The sequence below is a fragment of the Hyaena hyaena genome, unplaced genomic scaffold (genome assembly GCF_003009895.1).
Source record: "Hyaena hyaena isolate Hyena2069 unplaced genomic scaffold, ASM300989v1 scaffold_94, whole genome shotgun sequence".
Taxonomy (NCBI): domain Eukaryota; kingdom Metazoa; phylum Chordata; class Mammalia; order Carnivora; family Hyaenidae; genus Hyaena; species Hyaena hyaena.
Window position 1 is genome coordinate 1124199 of NW_024080726.1, and position 19861 is coordinate 1144059.

Sequence of the window (19861 nt, forward strand, 5' to 3'; positions counted from 1 at the left end):
TGGAGTCTTTGAGCTGGCTGTGGCTCGGCCGACCCTCTTGTTCTTTGTACTGTGCTTTCAGTACCCCTCCCGATGCACCCCTCCCACGCTCCCAATATCATCTTCCCACGGCACCTTGCTTAACTGCGACAATTCTGCACATTCCACATTTCCGGGGGATTCTGTCTCCACGCCAGATTGCTGCGTTTTATTAACCCTGATATTCTCAGTGTTAGGGCCAGCACAGTGCCTTCAAAAAAATATGCTCAACACTTGTTGGCTGGATGAACAAATGAATGAACGAGTGGTAAAAAGCTTTCAAAATCAGGTATTCAGGACTTGCAAACAACGGCACTATTTTCTGTTCTATTTTAGTACTTAGTCTGCTCTTTCCGGGACTGCTTCATGGAGAGGCTTTGACTGAAGAAAAAAAAAATGTAAGTAAATATCAGAAATGGACTCAAAAGAGGTCATCATGAATCTCCATATTTATTCTCTTTCAATTACATTCTGTACAAATTAGCTCCGTTTGTAAGTTAAACCGATTTTTCTAACAGCCTCTTCTTCAAACTCAACCTGTGTTCTTTCGGCCAAGACCCCAAATTTTGCAATTAGAATAATTTAATTGACAATTCTGTTTGTGACTCGCAAAGCAGGAGAGGGTAAAGCTTTGTTCTTTAGCTTGAGAGGCTCACCCCTGTCGGTGGTACAATACTTTCCTTGTTGGCCGAGAGTCCAGCTGCAGCTTGAAGCTAAAAACAGAGTGGACGGGAGTCCTGCTCCTCCGCACTTGTAGGTTTCACTGAAAAGATGACATTTGTGTGGTTGTGATATTTAATTTATCACAGAGGGTCATGATTTTTTCCCCTGAAATGCCATGATAAGGTAAACTTCAACTTTATGAATGAAAGCCTTTGCAATCGTTTAACAAACTGGAAATCTACACAAAACTTAAAGACCACCTTATGACTACAGACAATCTACTCAACAATCTAATTATAGAAAGATTGCTCAAAAGGGCTTTAAAAACCAAAAGAATAATTAACAGCAAGAGACTGGAGCATTCGCAAGTCTTCTGTCTTACGATGGGGTGACATCTGAGAAGACTAGCTCCTACCAGAATGGTTTAGAAACCGAACGCAGGCCCAGGGAAAGCTGGAAGGGAAAAAGGAGTCAAGCTGTTTGATTTCAAGAGGAGGCCTGCGTGCCCCATCAGGCCACTGCGTCAGGACCGTTAGAAGCAACCTCCACTTACTGTCACAAATGGAAAGGAGATAAAGCTGTCCACTGAACACCCTAGCAAGCCTACAATGGAAAGTGAATGTAAAATAAAAGCACACCAACTCACGCTTAGCAAATACAGTTACTCTTAACACACGCACACAGGACAGGCTCAAAAATGTCCATTTAACAATGGATTGGTACACGAAGAAATACAACCCAAAGTTACTTTACAATCTTTCTAATTAGAGCCCCATCAACATAACATATTGTGAAAGAGAGACTGCCTAATGGCGTACCTTAGGTTAAGTTTCACAAGTCCCTACTTTAAATGTTTTTCAGACAAACCCAAGTATCACATAGTCCCTTTGGTGAAAACTCCCTTGCCTGCCCTCAGCAGATAAATCTCCTTACAACTCCCATCCCTAAGTGAGCAAGGAAGGAGTGACGAGTATTCTTACAACCATCTCAGAAAGCCAGTGGCGGTACAAAACACATCAATATTTACCTCTTGCACAAACTGGAGATATATCACCACCACTTTTGTTAGCAATTACAGGCCTAGCTCTTCTCAAAAACAACAAGAATGGTTGACTACAACAGTATCCTTCCCTTACATATACATACAATTGGCTCTTTGCTGAATGAAACACTTTAGATTTATAGCTGAGCCACCACCGCCTGGCTATAGACTGACAACGCGACCTCTCTCCGGACCGACTTTTTATTAGCGTGCTGTGGGGCCAGATGAATGCTTCCCTTGTTTTGTGGGCTGTTTACCTAAAAGCTTTGGAAAATGCCAAGTTAAGCCTTCAGTAAGAAAGGGGCTTATGATAAAGAGGTGCTCAGGCCCTGTTTGGGGGCAAGTGTGTTGTACATGTGAATCTTTTTTCTTCTACGGGCTTCTCTGAAGGCACTCAGCGTCCATCCCCACCTCTTCCTCATGTGCCTTCCTGTATCAGAGAAGCCAGATGCTAAAAGCCACCCTTCCCAGACTCCTTAGCAGCTAGAGTCCTGAACTGGGAGTCAGGTGCACTGACATGTGGGGTGAAAAGCAGAAAACGAGGTAAAAGACCCATGGCCGCTGCTTTTGATTTGCGAACGCAGGCTAACAGGCGAGCAAGATACTGGAAACACCGAGGTTCCCTGTCGCAGTGTCCAATCTCTAGCCCTCGCTTCATGGGGGCCAAGGGGCAATTTTATGGAGGTAGAAGTCAAGTTCATTTCCCAACGTCCTGCCACTGTTTTTATGGATGTAGAACACGGTGCAGCGGAGGCCGCAGCAACTTCCTGACCCCTGAGTCACGGCTACGAGGGTATGCTCTTGAACTCGAATGCTCCGGGGGCAGCCTCCTGATTCCCCACTTTCCTGACTGGAACAGAGGGTGCAGCAGCTCCCCTGGCAAGCTAGTCATTCCCGGAAGCCTGGCCTTGAGTCCATTCCTCCGGCCCTTTCTGTCCTGAGCCAGATCCTAACTGCCTGTATTAAATCCCTCTCTGCTCAAAATTCCTTGAGGCTCCTGTTGTGTGAATTTTTATGACCCCAACAAGTCTGTCTTTTTAATGTAACATTACAGCAAACTGACTACCCGTTAAGAATGTACCTTCTAAGAGGATATTCTCTGTTATATCACAGTCATCATCCCGGAAGCTCTTATTTTAGCGCCAGGCATTCTGCTGAGCACTTTTCACATCATTTTCATTTAATTCTTACAAGAGTCTTTTGTAGTAAATGCTACCATTAACCCCATTCTACCAATAAAGAAACCACAGCACAGTGAGGTTAAGTGTTTTATCCAGGGCCACACAGCTAGGAAGTTACTGGAGCTAGCATTTTGACCCAGAATGTCAGTGCACCATCACCTCCTACGCTGAAGTATTCCAAACATGACCTATTATTTAGTCTCTCTTACAAATGCTTCCAAAGCGGGCACCTGGGTGGCTGGTCAGTTAAGTGACTGACTTCAGCTCAGGTCATGATCTCATGGTTTGTGAGTTAGAGCCCTGCGTCGGGCTCTGCACTGACAGCTTGGGTGGAGCCTGGAGCCTGCTCTGGATTATGTGTCTCCCTCTCTCTCTCTGTCCCTCCCCCACTTGCATGCACTCACTCGCTCTCAAAAATGAATAAATGTTAAAAAATTAAAAAAAAAAAAAAAAGAATGCTTCCAAAGCCATGTGGTTTTACTATTGGAAAGAAATTACAAATATGACACCTGTATCTTCCTATTCTCCATGCTCCAAACCCTGCACACTCATACACGACTGGGGAGAATATAAAATGACACAACCACTTTCAAAAACATTTTGGAAATGTGTTAACCAGTTACACATATACCCACCACATTCCACCCATCAGTATCTGCCCAAAAGAACAAGAATCATATGTCCCAACAAAGATCGATACGTAAATATTCATAGCCGCTTTTTTTTAAGTTTATTTATTTGTTTTGAGAGAGAGCATGAGCACCGGTGAGCGGGGGAGGGGCAGAGAGAGAGGAGAGAGAGAATCCCAATGCGGGGCTTGAATTCAGAAAACTGTGAGATCATGACCTGAGCCAAAGTCAAGAGTCGGTCGCTTAACCAACTGAGCCACCCAGGCGCCCATAGCAGGTTTACTTTTAAAAGCTAAAAACAAGAAACTCAAATATTCATCAACAACTGGACAGGTGAACAAGTTGCATTCTATCCAAACAATGGGATACTGTTCAGCAATAAAAAGGAATGAACCACTCATACATGTAGCAACGTAGACAAATCTCAAACGCTGTGCGAGAAAAGCCAGACGGAAAAAAGGACACATACTATATAATCCCATTTATATGAAATTCTAGAAAAGGCAAACTAATCTTTCCAAAAGAAAGCAGATCAGTGCTTGTGTGGGAACTGGGGGTGGGGTTGGGGGCGGAAGGTAGGAGGAAACATTTGGGGGTGATTTGGGGGTGATCAGTCTGTTTCACCGTCATGACTGCAGTGGTGGTTTCACGGGTATAGACGTGTCAAAATTTTTAAAAATTGCCCAATTAAAGCAGCTTAACCCTCTACCACCACAAGTCACCTGCAGTCCTGCCTCCCTTACCTCACACACCCCACCCACCACTGAGCATGCCTCATTCCTCTTTTTCTTACACTTTCAGTGGCTCTGTCCTTCCTTTCCAGAAAGTATGTGGTAGAGTTCAAAGACCTCTAGTCAGAAGACCGGGTCCTAATTCTACTTCTGCCACATACTTGCACTGCTTAATCTAAGCCTCGGTTTCCTCATCTGTAAACTGGGAGTTTCACTGAATCACGTATTCTATTCATTCATTCATTCAACAAATATTAACTCGCCAACTACAAAGACTATAGTGAAGAAGAAACTAGGGTGTGTTTTGTAAACCATAACATTATCTACATAAATATGCTGGCATTTTTATTTCCATCTTGACTGCCACCTTCCCAGTCCAGATCCTCTGCATTTGACAGCAGGCTTGGCAGTGCCTTCTTTGTGGCTGGTTTTATTATATTACCAGGCCTCTTTGGTTCAGATACAGAGCCCAGAGTAAACTTTCTCAATAGAGCTATGACAGAGTTTCAGTGGGTTCAAAACTGCTATCCACAATTATTTATCAAACTGAGTCCTAACACTGGCTCCTTCCTCACTGCTCATCTCACCAACCTCAATTCTCTTTTCTGCAGAGCCCATGGGCCAATCCAGCTAACAGCACAGAAGCCTCGGTGTGAGCCTCCCTCATTAACAACGTCCTTCCCACTCTTTGACCATCTATGCCCAGTGCCTCCCTCAATGTCTAGGTTAAGATGGAACTCTGCTGACCTAAGGAACACCGGAAAAGAGCGTTTTCAGTGGATACTGTAAGGCCAAAGACAATAAGAACTGCATCCGAACACTGTACTCGACCTGGCAATGGTAAACAGCAATTCTGAAACTATCTGACGTGTATCCTGGAGGTGAGCAGATACACGCATTGTAGACTGAAGAAAAGCCGACGTGGGTTCAAGCCCCGCTTCAGGCTCTGAGCCGGCTTGGGATTCTCTCTCTCCCTCTCTGCCCCTTCCTCACTCATGCTGTCTCTGTGTCTCTCAAAATAAAAAAAAAAAAAAAAAAAGCCGAGCTCCTTCTGCAAACTTTCCCTGGTGAGCACCTTCCATTTGTGGCCATCGTGCATTCAGCCCCTCCTTCATTAGCCTCTGACAGGGGCTGACTCTGCTGGGTGTGGAGGGAGCTGGGAAGTGAGGCAGCCTCTGCCCTTTAGGGACTCGCAGTCCAGTGAGCTTTCTACTGCAGTCTCTCCTGGTCGAACAGTGTCAGCTTCTAACTGAGACATGGCCGCCCTTCGTGGATGTGCACAGACACAGCTGATGAGTGCTCTGCCCAATCCCCACCTCCCTCTACTGAGAAGACAAGTGCTTTGCTGTTTTCTCACGTAGCGTGTGGTGTAATAATACTCTACACACGACAGGTACTGAACAAGGGCCGACCACCTAGCCAATAGCCGAGGACCCGTAAATCGTCCGATAACAGCAAAAGACAACTAAGCCATCTATTTGGAAACAGATCATAGCCATGTTTCGGAAGCTTTCCATTTATTTGAATTTTTTTGCATCAAAAATTAAATTTAGGAGCCCACATCCTCTTTGAAAATGGGCAGAAAGAGGATTCTTTTAGAAAGAATGCATTTTTTTCCTCTGACCAATGACCAGAATGTCCCCTCAGAATCCAAATCTGTGCTAAGATGATACTATGTTATGGTGGCCTTTTTTCTTTTATTAATTTCTTTCCACCTACAGTCATGTTTACATTAGAAAACAGTTTCCTATTCTTTCTGGGGGGTGGACACAGTCTCATGAAATTTTAGGCAAGAAAAATACACCCTAGCCTTCTCACGTGTGCAAAGCAGTTGTACTTTAGCAGAGTGCCAACGATGTCTGCACAAGGGCATCCACCCACTGGGGCACGTCTGAAACGACAAAAGACAGGAACCGATCTAAATGTCCACTAATTTGGGACTGGTCCAAAAACATTCCGGTCCCTGGTCGTCCTGGAGTACCATGCAGCCACTGAGGAGGAGGAACCCCATCTGTGGGTGCTGATGTGCAATGAATGCCCAAATGTAATGTCAAGTGTAAAGGTGAACTGTAAAATATGCCACCACTGCACGAAAAAACACAAACACGAAAAAAGTGTTTGTGTTTCTCTGAGAGGAGTAATAAATATTAACCTGCTTTCATGCGGGTAGATTATCTCTGGAACGATACGTAAGAAACCGTGAATGAAGAGCAGCATCCTCTGGAAAGGAGGATGAAGGGGACAGGCACAAGAGAAAGGAGGAAGGCTAATTTCTGACTGGATATCCTTCTTTACGGTTTGAATTTTGGAAGCCACAGACATATCTTACCTTTCCACAAAGAAAAAAAAAAAAACACTTTAAAAAGACTACTACCGGACATGACCATGTCACTCCGCTTTCCTTGTGGAATTGCCGCAGACACACAAGCTCAAGAAGAGAGGAACCATTCGTCATGTTCAGGGCAAACTTCAAAGCAACTAGGTAAACCCCAAAGAGCTTTGTCCCCGCCCCCCAGCTCCCCGTGCCACTGGCCCCCCAGGGCAGGGTGAAGGGCAGGAACCTACTCGGCTCGGCCTTCTGGGGGAGCAAGTCCTATTCGTTCCCCTCTGAATAGCCACAGCATCCCTGTTTCCAGGACATTCGGCCGGTCCAGCTGCTGCAGCTCGCATCCTGGATGCTGGAAAAAAATCTCTGGAGTTGAAGACAAGTCTGGATAGCAAGGGGAGCAGGAAAATTGATGGGGGGATCACCAAGCAGTGTGATGAATAGGCTGGTCCGAAACAGCAGGTGACGGATATGCAGATGCAAGACTGGCAGGGAAGGAAGATGGTCCGTTCACAACAGATGGATGGAGGTGCTCAATCATCCTCAGGAACGAGCCCGAGGCTGCCGTACGCAGCCCTGCCTGCTCGGCCACCGGCAGCTCCTCACTCACCTGCGGGGCGCGGGGCGCCCCAGGGGCTCTGCTCCGGACCCACAGCAGAGGGGGCCTGGGGGAGTGACGGCGGGCAGTGTTGGAGGAAAGGCCGCTGGGCTGCGGCTGGACCCCCGGGGAACGGACTGCTGGTGAACCTCTTCCCCCGGCTTCCCACACACACCCATCTCGTGTCTCCTAGCCCTCACTCCGGGGGGAAGGCTTGCCCTGCCAGGGGGACCTGTTTGCCCAGCCCTGGGGGGCACAGGAGCTCCAGTGTTGAAAGCAGGACAGTCTTGGGCAAACCAGAACCAGTGGTCACCCTACTTACCAGTCACTGTCCTGTCCTTTTTCTTTCTCTCTTCATCATCAGTGAGAGAGAACCCAGATCATGTATTCGGTTCAAGCTCATGACCGAGCAGAACTCCTCAGGTAGGTTATTTTGTTTCTTTCAGTCATCTAAGGCTAACACAGAGGTATGACAATAAGAAAAGTCACCCAACCCTTATCTTTGCCCAGAAGGGGAGCGTCTTTTTAAAACATCTGTGTCGGGGGCACCTGGCTGGCTCAGCCAGTAGAGTGTGAGACTCTTGATCTCAGGGTCGTGGGTTCGAGTCCCACACTGGGGGTAGAGATTACTTTAAAAAAATAAATAAAACAAAACATCTTTTAAGTAAATAAAATAAATAAATGAAATGAAACACTCATGATAGAGAAGGCACAATTACTCCCATAAATACATGAATGAATCTAAATCTTCGATGCCACGATCCGCCTGTTAACAAAGAACCGGAAGGGCCAGCCAGCCTCTCACAGAGTCGATACCATTCCTCCCAGCTCAGCCACAGGAGTCTCCGAGGGTGAGGAAATGGGCCACCGTCAAGCATGGGGTGAGTGGGAGCTGGCGAGACCTCCATCTCCCTTCCCTGCCCCCTCCAAGCTCTCTGATGGACCCAAGCTCTAGAAAGAACAGCGTTATAAAAATACTTCTCTGGCCTCACTAAGACACGTTAAAGAATTAATTATAAAGTAAAGCTGAAGGAGAAAATTAATTTTAGAAACACATGAGGTTACAATTTTTTTTTTCCTGGAGATGGGGGAGGAAACATAGTTATTTTCGTTTTCATCCTGGGGGCACACGCTGGGAGCTGTCCAGTCGATAACCTGGCCATCAGAACAAGGTTTGTAATTAAAAGGTCAGTGACCTGGAAAGCCAGGGCCCCACTCCCAGAGCTTCTCAGTAATGACGGAGCTATTAAATTAAGACTGTTATGAAATCAATGCTAAAAAAGCTTTCATGGTAACGAGATTCCATTCAAGGACATGCAAACTACCTCATGAAATGGACGTAAATGATAAAAAAGAAAAGTAATAAAAGAGAGTTAAATTGAAATCTGTGTAAGAATTTACTCCCCCTTAAAATACTCCGGCGAGAGCAGCCCTTCACCTCTACCCCACTACCAAGGTTGAGACCATCAGGTTTCTTCCTCAAGTTCATTTCCAGCAAGGAGGCAGCTCTGCTACCAGGGGGTTCCGCTTCCAGGAACAGAAGAAAGATAAGATCTTGTTTCACCTTTTAGAATGAGAAAGGATGGTGGTGTGCCTTGTCTGCTCAGTTCTCCTCCCCTTCCTCCCACCAACCCCCCCTCCCCAGACTATTTACTAGATGAGCGAGAGCACAGCCCTTTCCTTACACCCTTGAGAAAGCCACCATAAGCACAAGTCCCAGCCAACACTGCCCAGGCCCCTTTAGGCAAGATTATACAGAAACGTGTATGACGCTCATCGTTTTTCTAGAAGCCTGCTTTGCAACATATATATGAGAGTAAGCTACCAGACAACGCTGTCTGCACCCCCCCCCATGCCACCTGCCCCCGTGCCCTGGACGAACAGGCACCACATTTACCCACCTTGCACTCAGCCTGCCAACGTGTTTGGAAGCAGCCTGCCTCCTACATTCTGTGGTTGGATAGGGTGTCAAATCAACATAAGCCTATTGACAACGCTGTCCAAGCCTCTAACTTTCTGGACCGATTCTATTCCTGTTTTTAAGCTACTCTAACCTCCTGGACCGCAGCCCACTTAAAGCCCAGACACGACGCCTGCACGGTGAGAATGGGTTCTGTGGGCGGGTCCAGATCGAGGAGGGCTTCAGCCCTACACATAGCCCGGTGATCCCCATGTTTGGGTGACTGCAGTCGATGTGCCATCTGCAGAATCAAGTGGTTGGAAGGAAAACAAAAACCCTTATTCTAACCCTCTGAAGGTGAACAGCTGCTTTTCTCTTTCATCCAAAAAATTCCCGATAAAAGAAAGAAATGTTGTAAATTACACAAAATGGCGGTACAAACTTCAAAGAAAATGATAAATGGTTCCAATAACTTCATGTTTCTCATTAATGACTCCATATTCAGACTTTAAAGCATCCAGAAGACATCGCAAAATACAAAAACAAGAAAGGCCACAAACACAGAAGACCTTGGCAGGCCAGCTCTCTTGCGTGCCTGTTCCACTCACTGGCCACTAGCCCACCCTGCGCCTCCCCAGCCCCCCAAATCTGAGAGCACAGCATGTAACCTGTCAGTATCAGCGGCAGCCTTCAGCTCTGCTTCCGGCTGTGGTTTCACATTAAAACAAACTCAGCTGATGTGCCTAAAGTAACCCTCATTTTCCACTGAACTGACATGCACTACAGGGACCTCAATTTCTATATTAAATATTAAATAATATTAAAAGAAAAACAAAATTGGATTTGCCTTTTCAGGAAAGAGATGTTTATTAAAAAAAAGAAAGTCAAGATTATAATTCAAGGCAGTGCTCCACTGCAATTCCCCGAAGTGACATTTGCTAGGAAAAGCCAAGACTACAGTAGCTGCGAGCTCGCCCAAAGCCAGCGCTCCAAACCGCCCCCCCTCCCCCAGCAAGGAGTCCTATGGGGGGGGGGGGAAGCTGCGGGGAGGATGCCAGAACCTTGGTCCCTCCCCCCAGGATACCCTCCCACCCCCACAGACCAGCCGGCCAACTCTCTTTCCTTCCCAAATACAGTGAGGGACAGGGGAGCCACTTGCTCCTTCACCAAAGGCCCTCCTCCCTCTCCTCATCAGGAATAGCGCCAAGCTCCGCTGACTGTGTACACCTGACCCAAGGAACAGCCGGAAATTTAAAAAGTGAAGTGTAAATCCACGAAGGGGCTCTTCTTCCCCAGACGCCAATCAAACCTTGGAATCCTCTGCCCAGAAAAGGTCCTGCCAGAACTTACCCCATTGGGATTCGACTCGGAAACAGATAATTACTGACTGAAGCAAGCATTTTAGAGGATAATGGAGACGGGTGATTGCGTCCAGTCATTCTGGACTGAGGCTCAGGGTAAATTCCTGTGGCTCTCTTTGGAGGAAGGCGGGTGGGAGGCCTCTCTGGCGGCTCCCACTGCCCTAAACTTCTAAACACTCTCCCCTAACCCAGGGGTCGAGGAGGAACTGTGCCCATTCCGCACTGACAGATACTCCCCTCCCTCTGGCCTCTGCTCACACCACCCTTCCAGAGGCGTGCTCCGGTCACCCTGTCTAAAAGCGCAGCCCGTTCCCACCCCAGCAACGGCGCTCCCCACCCCCACGCGCCTGGCCTTCTTTCTCTCCGTGGCACTTGCCACCCGACATACTACATGTCTCGTTTTTCCATCTGTTGTCCGCCTTTGGCTGTTAGAACATAAGCTCGGCGAAGGCAGGGATGCTGCCTTTCCCCTTCTCTGCTGAGTCCCTGGAGGCCCAGAAGAGGGCACAGTACGGGGTAAAACACTCTTAGATGGATTAATTAATCAACTGGGTTTGTTCCGTGTTTTTTAAAGGAGCAACGAATAATAATTGCACAAAACAGTTTCCTCTCTACAGTAATTATTAGCCAACCAACTCAAAAGAAGTATTATTTGGTCCAGAGTTTCTCCCGCTCTCTTTTTTTCTCTCTCCCTCTCCCAGTCAGGGATTTATTAAAATTAAACAGATTAGATGGAGCTCCTGATACTAAAACTGCTCAGCAAAGCCTGCGGTGGGGAAGTGCCGAGCAAACACCAGAGACATTTGTCTCTAAATTGCTCTAAATACCTTCTGCAAATGAAATTCTAACCCAGCTGCGTTTGAGAGAAAATGAGGAATAACTGGTCATTGTCAGTAGAAGAGAAGATCAGGCAGTTCTAATACTGCACAATATACTGGGGCAAAGGAGCTCTCGGCAACCATAGATTTTGTCTCAGGTTTCCCCGGGTAATCAGCACGGCTTTTAGGCTCAGCTTTCCCGAGCTTCCATGCTTTGATGAGGGAGCTGAAATCCCCAAGCTTTTATGATTAATTACTCCCCATAGGTACACATATTTCAAGGAAAAACTCTTTTATGGCATGATGGCTGCGGAGTGGAGAGGCTGGCCAACACACTCCAAATTTTAATAACCGCCTCCGAACGGGGGCCGAGCACCAGGCCAGGAGCACGGCGCCCCTCACCAGCTCAGCCGGCCCCCGAGGCTGCCCCTGAACTGATGCCTGCGAATGGAGAGCTTCGGGCTCGTTCTGCCGAAACTGCAAGGGCGCAGGCCAGGGACATGGTCCTGCAAGCATCCCCTTGGTGGCATAACAGACCCAGGAAACACCACCAAGCCACTGCGTCTTCTATTCCAGCCACAGATGACTTAAAGCTCACAACCTACAATTTAGAGGCTGACATTCCAGCTCCTAAAGGAATAAGAGCTTTGTTGGGGGTGGGGGGAACCTCAGCTCCCCCTACTCATGGTGTATAAGGGCCTTTATATAACTTTCCAGCTTTCTAGAAAATTAAATGTTCAAAGAATGAAAAGGCAGATTTCTTTTGTTGTTGTTGTTGCTGTTCGTTTGGGGGTTTGTTTTGTATTTTACAAAAAGAAGAAAATTATCCTAAATTGCAACAGAGCCAGAAGAGAGTCTTTCTGCTCTGGACAATATTGAATTTGTCAAGACCCATTTAATCCCTGCTTACAGAAATACCATAAAACCAGTAATTTACCACTTCAATCTGTAAATCAGACTGACCCCAGGCTTGACCTTAACCTGACCTTGTTCAGCCATCTCATTTCCCTCGCCCTTCAATTACTTTCTCCCTGGTTCTTTACTGAGGCAGCAGACCTCCTAACCTGAGGCCAGGCATTGTGTAGCCAGGGTCATATTATCAGAAGAAGAGACCAGAAAATAGAAGTCCTCCATAGTCCTATCCAGTGGGCCTCTCCTTGCCGCCTGTGCCCGGCTGTCCCGGGCTAGGTTGTTGGCCTTGTATGTGGCACTCAATCAGCCAGACGGCATCACCTCTCCACTCCACTGTGAGGAAAGAAGTCTGCATTCTCCCTGAGGGGCTCCCCACACCCCCACCCTCTGTAGTAGGACGGCTACAGGGAGTCCTCTCGGCAACACCGTGGCTTCCATCTGCCCCGTCCCCAGCCCCTTTCTGCAGGCCACACATCATGGCTGTGGGGAACCTGTACCTTTCTTCTTAAGGAACGCTCTCTTGGTCGCAAGCGGGCTCTGACGGACTCGGGAATTCTGTAGAAACTTCACTGCTGTGGCAATCTGGTCGGGGAGATAAAACAGAGAAGAAAAGTAAACTTCCATGGTCTGAATTTCAAGATTCAAAAGCCTACCAGTTTTTCCCCAAGTCCAAAGAAATAAGCACACCACTGTGGTCAAATTTACAACCAGTGATTTCTCACATTTACAATCTCCCTAACTAGGGGCGTCCGGCTCGGTTGGTGGAGAATCCAACTCTTGATCTTAGGGTATGAGTTCGAGGCCTCATGCTGGGAGGTAGAGACTACTGAAAAATAAAATCTTTAGACAAAGAAAAGGAAAATAAATAAAATCTACATAAATAAAAGACTATGTTGGTTCCCACTGGCTTCCTATATCTGATTCTATCAAAAGTAATCCCCTCAGCCTAGCTTTTAAGACCTGCAGTAATCTTTTCCTTTTCTCCCTGTTCCAGCTGATTCTGCATACTCCTCTGCAGGTAGCCCTCTCCTGGCCACACTCATCCATGTCACTGCTCCTGTGCTCATGCTATGCCCTTTTTCTAGAAGGCGCCCTTTCCCGCTTTACCTGTCTAAACATCGTGTGTGTGCGCGCGCACACATGTACACACACACCAGCACAACCCTTTTATAGCCCATGCTAACTCCTCGAAGCCTTCCCTAAATAAGCAAGCCACCTCTGATCTCCCCATTCTCTTAAATTCTTTAATGCCTGTAGTGTGTACCATATAATTGAAGACATAATTATCCTGCCTTCTAATGCTCGGGCTGCCTCTCCAGCCACACTGCAAGCATCTGTAGACAAGACCACGCTGCCTCCACAGAGCCTGGCAGAGCACTGAGCGCAGGCCGGCCAGGGGGTTATATAGGAGACAACGTACACAGCCATTCACACTGGCCCCTCTTATGCAACGGAGTTCAATTCTGAAGAGACTTCAAAGGACAAAGTTTGGGGTTTCATGGCTGAAAGCTGACAGACTGACAGATGATCTCCCTACCTCTGGTGATGATATTATTTAATGAAATCTTCATATCTTCAAATAAGCCAAGGAGGGGGTGGAAGGCAAACTGCTGAAGGTATTAACCTTCACATCACTCAGCACACACACGGTGTGTATTTGCACGCCACGTGTGTGCGTTCCGTCCCCCGTGTGTACGTCCCCCCCGGTGCAAGGGGGGGAACGTGCAGACCTGCCCCAGAGAGGAAAGGGGCCCTTTTAAATGACTGGCATTATTCATCTCATCAAAACCCAACGGATAACATCGTCTTGTGTTACAGGTAAAGTCGACAGACCCTGGAGTTCCTTCCTAAGTTACTGAAGGAAAAATTTTCTAAGGGACCAAATATAAGGAACTTTTCTAAGATCCTGCAGACTAAGGGCAGCAGCTGCGCAGCGACTGTGGCTACAAATGGAATACAACTTACAAATAGTCTCATATTTTATAGGAATTTAATCTTGTGACCAGACACACTTCTCTGGGAACAAAAGATGAGGCTAAATTAGAAAGAAAAGCAAAAAGCCAGGCGATTCCCTTATATATTTTCCCCCGTGATCCCTCCCCTGGAGGCCTGCTGGAGACAGACTCTCTAAAGGACAGACTCAGGTGTCCCGGGCCTTCAGAATCGGGCCCATCAGCGGTAAGACGCACTCGGGTTCTCGGATCCCGGCTGCCATCCATGGGCCCTGCAAACCTATTAAACCCCGTCAGGAGCTGCAGCAGTAACCAACCAGCTCTGGGCTGGACCGAAATCGATGCCCCAGATTCTAGAGCCCAAAACTCCATACGTGCCCCCTCAACCAGGTCTCCTCAGCTCGCACCAAACTTTAAGACAAAAATCTGACAAACACCTACAAAATGATGCATTTTAATGAAGAGACGGGAGAAGGGAGAGAAGAGGACAGAAGAGAGACTGGGGAGAAGGAAGGAGTGGCCACAGGACAAGGGGAGAAAGCAGAGGGGAGGCAGAAGAAAAGGGGAGGGGAGAAGCAGGAAGGGGAGGTGGGGAGAGAGGAAGGAGAGAGACCAGAGGGAGAGAAGCCCATGTCCAGGAAGGGGGGACAGCTACGCAGTCACAGGCCGCACAGGGTCGATGCCTATCGGCATAGCTTGGGTGGCTCAGGGGTGACTGTCCTTCACCTGGAGAAAAAATCCACCTGCCACACATATGACCATTACAGCACACTGGTAGCACACGGCAGTCTCCGCACACAGCGGTGTGCGTACCAGGTGTCAGAGGGAACGCAGATGAGCGGGTCTTGAGCAGCAGATATTAACAACACAGCTCCCCTCATTTACCCACAAAAGCGCCGACCTTTCCTTCATCCTTCCAAAATTTTCCATGACAGAGAAAGAAAACAGAATCCCACCACTAAAATGCACAGGTTTCACCTTGCTTTTTTAATACAGTCCTTGGTATATGCATTTCTGGTCAGAGAGCAAAGTTCTGATGGGTTTAATGGTGCACTCAATGCAGTGCTTGGCGCATTCCATCAATTTTTTTTTAAAAATTGCATCTCTTATTTCTTTAAATACATTAATCAGCCTAGTGTAGGCAAAACGGATCCATCGGACAATGCAATAAACATGAATTATCATCTATCCAACACGCATAATGGCTTAAAAATACATAATAGCAGGTGTAGTTTAAATGATTAGTTATTACACCTGTGGTGGGTCTGATTCAATTGGGAAAAATCATCTTTAATAGGTTAAAAGGTTTAGATCACCATGCTTTCCTTAAAGTGGCTGTAGAGAGGGAATGATGGAGTGCTCTGTCATTAGTAATTCATTTAAGAAAAACGTGGGGGATATAGCAAAGAACAGCATAAACGAGCGAATCCAATTTAAACATCAGGTAAAGTAGAAAACACCTTTTAAAAAAGCAAGATAAATGAATTCGGAAGGGAGATGAAATTGACGTATTTATTTTAACGGGAATTTGACAAAGTCCCGGCACACTTCAAACTTGCAAAAATATGAACAATTTCTTTTAAAGTTTCCATTCACTAATTTCAAGCCATATAAAATCACGCTGCCAAAACACCTACATAAAGTATATTTGGGGCTTGTTTATGTTCCTCTTGATCTTTGTCTGAAAATGCAGGCGACAGGCAAATCACATATTTAACAGCATTGATATCACTACGCCAGATGCAAAAATATAAAGCATCCAAACTAATAGCCTCAACATAATGTGCTGAATAAGAAAGATACCCAGATAGGCAGCTCCAGGTAAGAGTGAAGATAGGAAAACCTCTCTCCTCCTTCCACTAATTATTTCTTCGGCTACTCTCCACTCTGCCCTGCACCCACCGCACCGGGAACCGGAGCTACAATACGGGGGAAAGGCCTGTCCAATCCAGAATTTTACATACCCGAGAGCCATCCACAGATGGTTAAAGATTTCCCCAAAATCTTTAATAATGCAAAGATTTTAACGCACTAAACAACTGATGGGCACACTGGGTCTTGCAGCTCTCATTCACCTATTGTTGGACACTTTTCATTAACTTCATGAAGCAATTCAACTGGCTCTTCCTCTACAGAGGGGTCGACACACAGCATGCTTTTGTTGGTCGAAATGATGGGGTGCCTGCAGCCTGTCCTGTATTATCGTTTGATTTTCTAATTAGGAGATGAATGTGACTATTCATGGGTTATATTTGCGCCCAACTAAATCACATAAATTCAGGCCAAATCTTCCGCCTCAATGTCAAAGATGTAAAACGGAGACAGGAACTTTATTGCACATGTTGTGGGAGTGCAGCAAGCCAGGGAAAATTCTGGCGCGCAGCACCTGATGCCGTTGTTGGAGGCCACTTGCCGTTGAGTCCATGAGAAACACGGAATCGTTTTTCCTTTCTCCTCCGCTTGCACTGAGAGTTCTTAATGAGCATACCTCGAATTACCACTAGCTGGTGTCATAAAAACACGGGCGACGAACTCAGAGGAAAACAGAAGCCAAGTTTCTCGCCACCCCTACTCCTGTGGCCCCGTCTTCCGCCCCCCTCCCCCCAAAAGCAAAATAAAAACCACCCTGTCACCGTCAACTCCCAAGTGTTAGGGAAAGTTGATCATTTTCACGGGTCTGTCCCTGAAAGCCACGGTGCAAGCAAGGGGAGTAATCGCCCCTCTGCGACGGCTGCCCACCCAGGGGGGAGAGGGCCCTTTGGACCCCAGATGACTGGCCAATTGCAAGAGACCCTTGTTTGAGAGCCCAGGATTTGTACCTGTGTAAATCAACGGTCAACGGACTACAGTAGGCTCAGGGGCGGGGGGGTGGGGGGGGGGATCTACGATGAACTGCTGCTAAATGCGTTGTGCGGGATAAGTAATCCCTGGCGAGCAGACTCGAGGTTCCGACAGTCCTCGCTGAAGAGACGCGCCCTGTGTGCTCCCCACTCTCCCACAAAAGACCCACACGCTGTACTCTTCAGACGCACACCTCCTTTTCTGCACACCTCCTTTTCTGCACGAGGCGGGGACGGGAGAACAGAGCTTGCCTGAGAGCGGCCCCGGGGTGTGACGACGCCTTAGCACTCTGCACCTGACACGGAAACCTGATGCATTGTCTCCCGTGACACTTATTTGGAATGCCACCAATTCCAGCACTCTTGTGTGCTCTGCACACATCTATCTCCTAAAATGTGAGCATTCATTAGCCATTTTAAAATATTAAAAATAGTCAAAAATTAATGCCGCTAACAACCAAAGCCAAGTCCTTTTTAACCCCGAGCGATCACAGCCAGAGGGCAAAAGGAATGACCGGTGTGCGGGGCCCAAAGGCCCATCCCGACGCTGCGCCATGGCCTGTGCGCGCCTCAGAAGATCACATCGCCGGTGAGAGGTTCCTACGCTCGTGCTCTAAAGCAGATAGATACCCAGAATGCTGTTAACAAGCGTTAGACCAAAGCCAACTGGAGTTTTAACAAGGACTGACTTTCAAAAGCCGGGCAGTGCTGAGAATGAGAGCACCCTCTTCAAACAGAAATGCTGCATTTTAGTAAGAAATCAGTACTCTGTCAGGAGTTCCTTGACAAATATGGTCATCCGTGGCACGAGGAAATAGTTGCAAAGCAGCTGTTAATCAGAGAAACACATCGTAGAACGCTGATGCTAGCACTCGTGAAAAAATGCAACGGGCTAATTATGAAGCTATATATCTCACTAAAGAGGCCGTGTTCCTTGAGATTCGAGGCGAAGCACTCTCAGATCCAGGGTCCTAGGACAACATAATTCTGGCTCTCTGCATCCAGAAGCCTCTCTAACCTGCTGGCTCCCGGTCCCGGGGCTCTGCGTTCTTTTTCAATCCCCCACGCTCTCCCTCTAGCTGGGGAAGAGGCTGAGAAGGGTAACCACCCTGGAAGCGGGGGCATCCGTGAGCCACATTCCAAGACGCCGCGCGCGAGCACACCCACAAGGTGTCAGACCCTGAACCAGAACGCAAGGAAAGCTACGAGCACGCACAAGAAATGTCAGAACCCTCACTCTAAGCGTGGCAGGAGGGCAAACGCGTGTGAGCTGCAAGCGAGGGGAGCCGCGTCCCCCCACCCCCCACCCCGGGTCACCAAAATGATAAAGGACTAAAAAGGAGAAGTAGGAAACAAAAAAAAAAGAGAGCCGGTTGGGTCCGAAATCCCAAAGGGAGGAAGGGGACTGGCAGGAAGAAAGCAGCTCTCAACAGTGCGAGATGCCACACAGGGAAGGCGAGGGGGCTCGCAGGCAGGTGAGGGGAAAGTTAATATGCACAGGAGGGCTCGGTCAGCCAAAATTCAATACGATCCCGGGCAAGGACAAGGAGGGATAAGGCTCCCCGAAACTAGACGGGTGGGGGTGGGGGGAGGGGCGCCACCGACCGCTCTCCGCTCTCCGAGCAAAACCACTGGAATGGCAAGAGGGGAATAACCTTGAGCTGGACACGCGGCTCAGGCAGCCCGAGCGCAGAGCCAAAGTGCCCCCTAGCCGGAGCCGGCGGCCGCGCAGGCCAAGGGCGGTCGCTCCGCTGACTCGCGCAGCCCTGGTGAAGTGTTTTCACTCAGGGAAAATGAAATGTTTTGCAAGATGAAACAGAATGAAAATTGAGGTTTTAGGTAATTACTAGTTGGCATTTACATATCACGGGCTGGTTCAACACCTATTCATTTTCCTCTTTTATTTTCAATTTTTTAAAATTGCTCATTAAAAATGAACAGATGACAGTGACAGGAATTTTTTTTTTTTACTCTTTCTCCTTCTCTGAGGGTTACAAAATCAAGAGGCACTTTTAGCCCGTTTATCTACAGTTAACACACACACACACAAAGGTACGTTTCATTTGCATCAAGGGGGGAAGAGAGAAGGGAAAGTCAACAAAAGCCAGGAAGTTCAAAAATACAGATGGCCGGGAGCTGCACTTGAGCCAGCCTCCTGCACCTGGGTAAGGAGTGGGGGAGCCTAGCACTCAAGGAGTTAAAGCCTCTCCTCCAACTTGGAATTTCCTGGGTTTTGTCACTGTGTCCTTCCCATTGTTGATGTGGGTTATAACTCTGTACTAATTAAGCTTGTGGGCCCTAATTTCCTTTGTTTTACTTTCCTCTGTCCTTTTGTTTTTCACATTAAAGAAAGAAAATATCTCCGGCAGAAGTGCACAAGAGTTGACACAGTAGAACGTAGTATTTTTAAGGTCTACTGTGTAAATCTGCATTTAGGGAATTCCAAAGCACGCATTATTGACCCTCGTCTCTCTTAAAACATATTGATATATGCAGTAAACGCCTTTATGAAAAGTGGCAACGTCGTGTGCACAAAAACTACCTTTCAAAGTGAAATACCTCTGTTTAAATTGTTTTCGTCTTAGCCCGAGTTAAAAATATTGCACCAACCGCTTGTCAGAATGTCATTGTTTTGTTATTTGATTAAACTAGTTCTTCCAGAAATGTGTGTGGAAATCAAAAGCATCTTCAGCCAACATGCGTTATTTCATATCAAGTGACGGTGACTGTAGGGGCGGAAAGGGTGGCTCTGGAAAGCGCTGCGGGCGCCAGCCTCCAGCCCCCGGGGAGCTGGTGCAGTGGGGCAGCAAAGCCTGAAAAGCAGAGGAGCCGCTGCCGCCGAGCCTGACTGTCACCGCGTCGCAGAAAGGGCTGCAGTGCACACGCTCGC

General features: G+C 47.5%; 1 protein-coding gene and 1 non-coding gene across 2 annotated transcripts in view; one reads left to right on the plus strand and one right to left on the minus strand.

Moving 5' to 3' along the window:
- Window positions 1-19861, minus strand: part of PEX14 (peroxisomal biogenesis factor 14) — a 145260-nt gene that overhangs the window by 74124 nt on the left and 51275 nt on the right. Inside the window, exon 3 of the mRNA XM_039235009.1 lies at window positions 12677-12761. Within this exon, the coding sequence (XP_039090940.1) occupies window positions 12677-12761 (85 nt within the window). The remainder of the gene's footprint in view (window positions 1-12676; window positions 12762-19861) is intronic.
- TRNAK-CUU lies at window positions 7736-7808 on the plus strand. Its single transcript has one exon. It is a non-coding gene; the product is annotated as a tRNA-Lys (tRNA).